The sequence below is a fragment of the Sitodiplosis mosellana genome, unplaced genomic scaffold (genome assembly GCF_009176505.1).
Source record: "Sitodiplosis mosellana isolate CC-2019 unplaced genomic scaffold, AAFC_SMos_1.0 Smas_scaffold_767, whole genome shotgun sequence".
Lineage (NCBI taxonomy): Eukaryota > Metazoa > Arthropoda > Insecta > Diptera > Cecidomyiidae > Sitodiplosis > Sitodiplosis mosellana.
The window spans coordinates 1,226-2,826 of NW_022596009.1; the positions used below are offsets into that span (position 1 = coordinate 1,226).

General features: G+C 35.1%; 1 protein-coding gene across 1 annotated transcript; it reads right to left on the reverse strand.

The window, feature by feature from the left end:
- Window positions 1-1,039: 1,039 nt before the first annotated feature.
- On the reverse strand, window positions 1,040-1,417 carry LOC129570946 (nucleoside diphosphate kinase-like). The gene has a single exon (XM_055450669.1). The coding sequence runs from the start codon at window positions 1,415-1,417 to the stop codon at window positions 1,040-1,042; it is 378 nt and encodes a 125-aa protein (XP_055306644.1).
- Window positions 1,418-1,601: the final 184 nt, after the last annotated feature.

A 1,601-nucleotide genomic window follows, 5' to 3' on the forward strand; every position in this document is an offset into this window, starting at 1 on the left:
TAACATGCGCGTTCTTGGAGCGGCCATCGAAATTGATTACAATAGTAGCCAACATTGATTACATCAATAACCAAAATTACAATGTAATAATTTCAACACCCAATTACATTTTTATTCTACGTTTTTACAAACATGAAGTTTAAAAAGGCTAAATAACGCAAATCGTCGTATTAATAAAAATCAAAGAGATAAATCAAACATTGATTCCTCAGCAATAATTAATAGCGGCCCATCCAGTTGGAGTGACCGATCCAGTTGGAGCGGCAACTCTACAATTCACCATGGAGCGGCTAATATTGTTTTTCAAAAGAAAAACTATAATAAACGAATTTGAATTGTCTGAAATTAATTTAATCAATGAAAGTAAGAAAATTACTTTTTTATACATTTTCATTGGTTGAATTTTTTCTTTTGATATATAAAATTAGCCGCTCCATGGTGAATTTGTAGAGTTGCCACTCCAACTGGATCGGCCACAGGTAATTGTTACTGAGGAATTAATATTTGATTTATCTCTTTGATGTTTTTAATACGAAAGTATTATTTGGCTTTTTTCATTTCATCTTTGAAAGAACATCAAATAAAAATGTAATTGTGTGTTGAAATTATTACACTGTATTATTGGTCATTGATGTAATTAATGTTGGCTACTATTGTAATCAATTTCGATGGCCGCTCCAAGAACGCGCATGTTATGTGTTATGAAACTATGTTTTTATTTTATTCCTATTGTGCCAAACAAAGGTGATGAAAATAATAGTGACACTTGAATCAAAATATTTATTATGTTATAATCATATTTATTTAGAAAAAGTGAAAAAAATGAATCAGAAATATATGACCGATCCAGTTTTTGTGTGGCCGCTCCACCAGCATGATTGTTAGTTGTACAGCTGACCAACTGACAAGCAAACTGCAGCGCTAGTGTCTATGTGTCAAAATTTTCAATCCCCCTGGTCCTTAGAATCGATTCTTGATTTGTTAATTTAGTCGTAGATCCTTGTCTTTAGTCTTGGTTGGCTGATGTCCATTCAACTATTTACGTTTCGGCAAACCATAATGCGATTTCCTTGTTGGCAGTTTCGACGGCATCTGAACCGTGAATAATGTTCCGACCAGTTTGGATGCTGAAATCGCCTCGAATAGTGCCTGGTAATGCGTTAGCTGGGTTGGTAGCGCCCATCATTTGACGCCCACTTCTGACGATATTCAAACCTTCCCAAACCATTGAAACGACTGGACCAGAGCCCATGTACTCCATCAATGCGGGGAAGAATGAACGTTCGGCATAGTGTTGCTGCAGCAATTCTTGTGTTGGCCTGAAGAATTTCATTGCAATCAATTTAAAGCCTTTCATTTCGAAACGTTTGATGATTTCACCGACAAGTCCACGTTGCACAGCATCCGGTTTGATCATGATGAAAGTTTGTTCTTGATTTCCGCTTAATATTTTATCTGTTTGCCAGAGAATTATGTCATTTTTTTTAATTCACTGTGATAGCTTATGCATAGCTTCGAAAAAAAATATTTCAACACTCGCAATTCTCAGTAACATTAGTTGGTTCATTTTTCAATTCTTGATCATTATCACCTGCGAAAAA

Coding starts and splice junctions, on each gene's coding strand:
- LOC129570946 (XM_055450669.1), bottom strand. CDS start 1,417: ATGATCAAACCGGATGCTGTGCAACGTGGACTTGTCGGTGAAATCATC.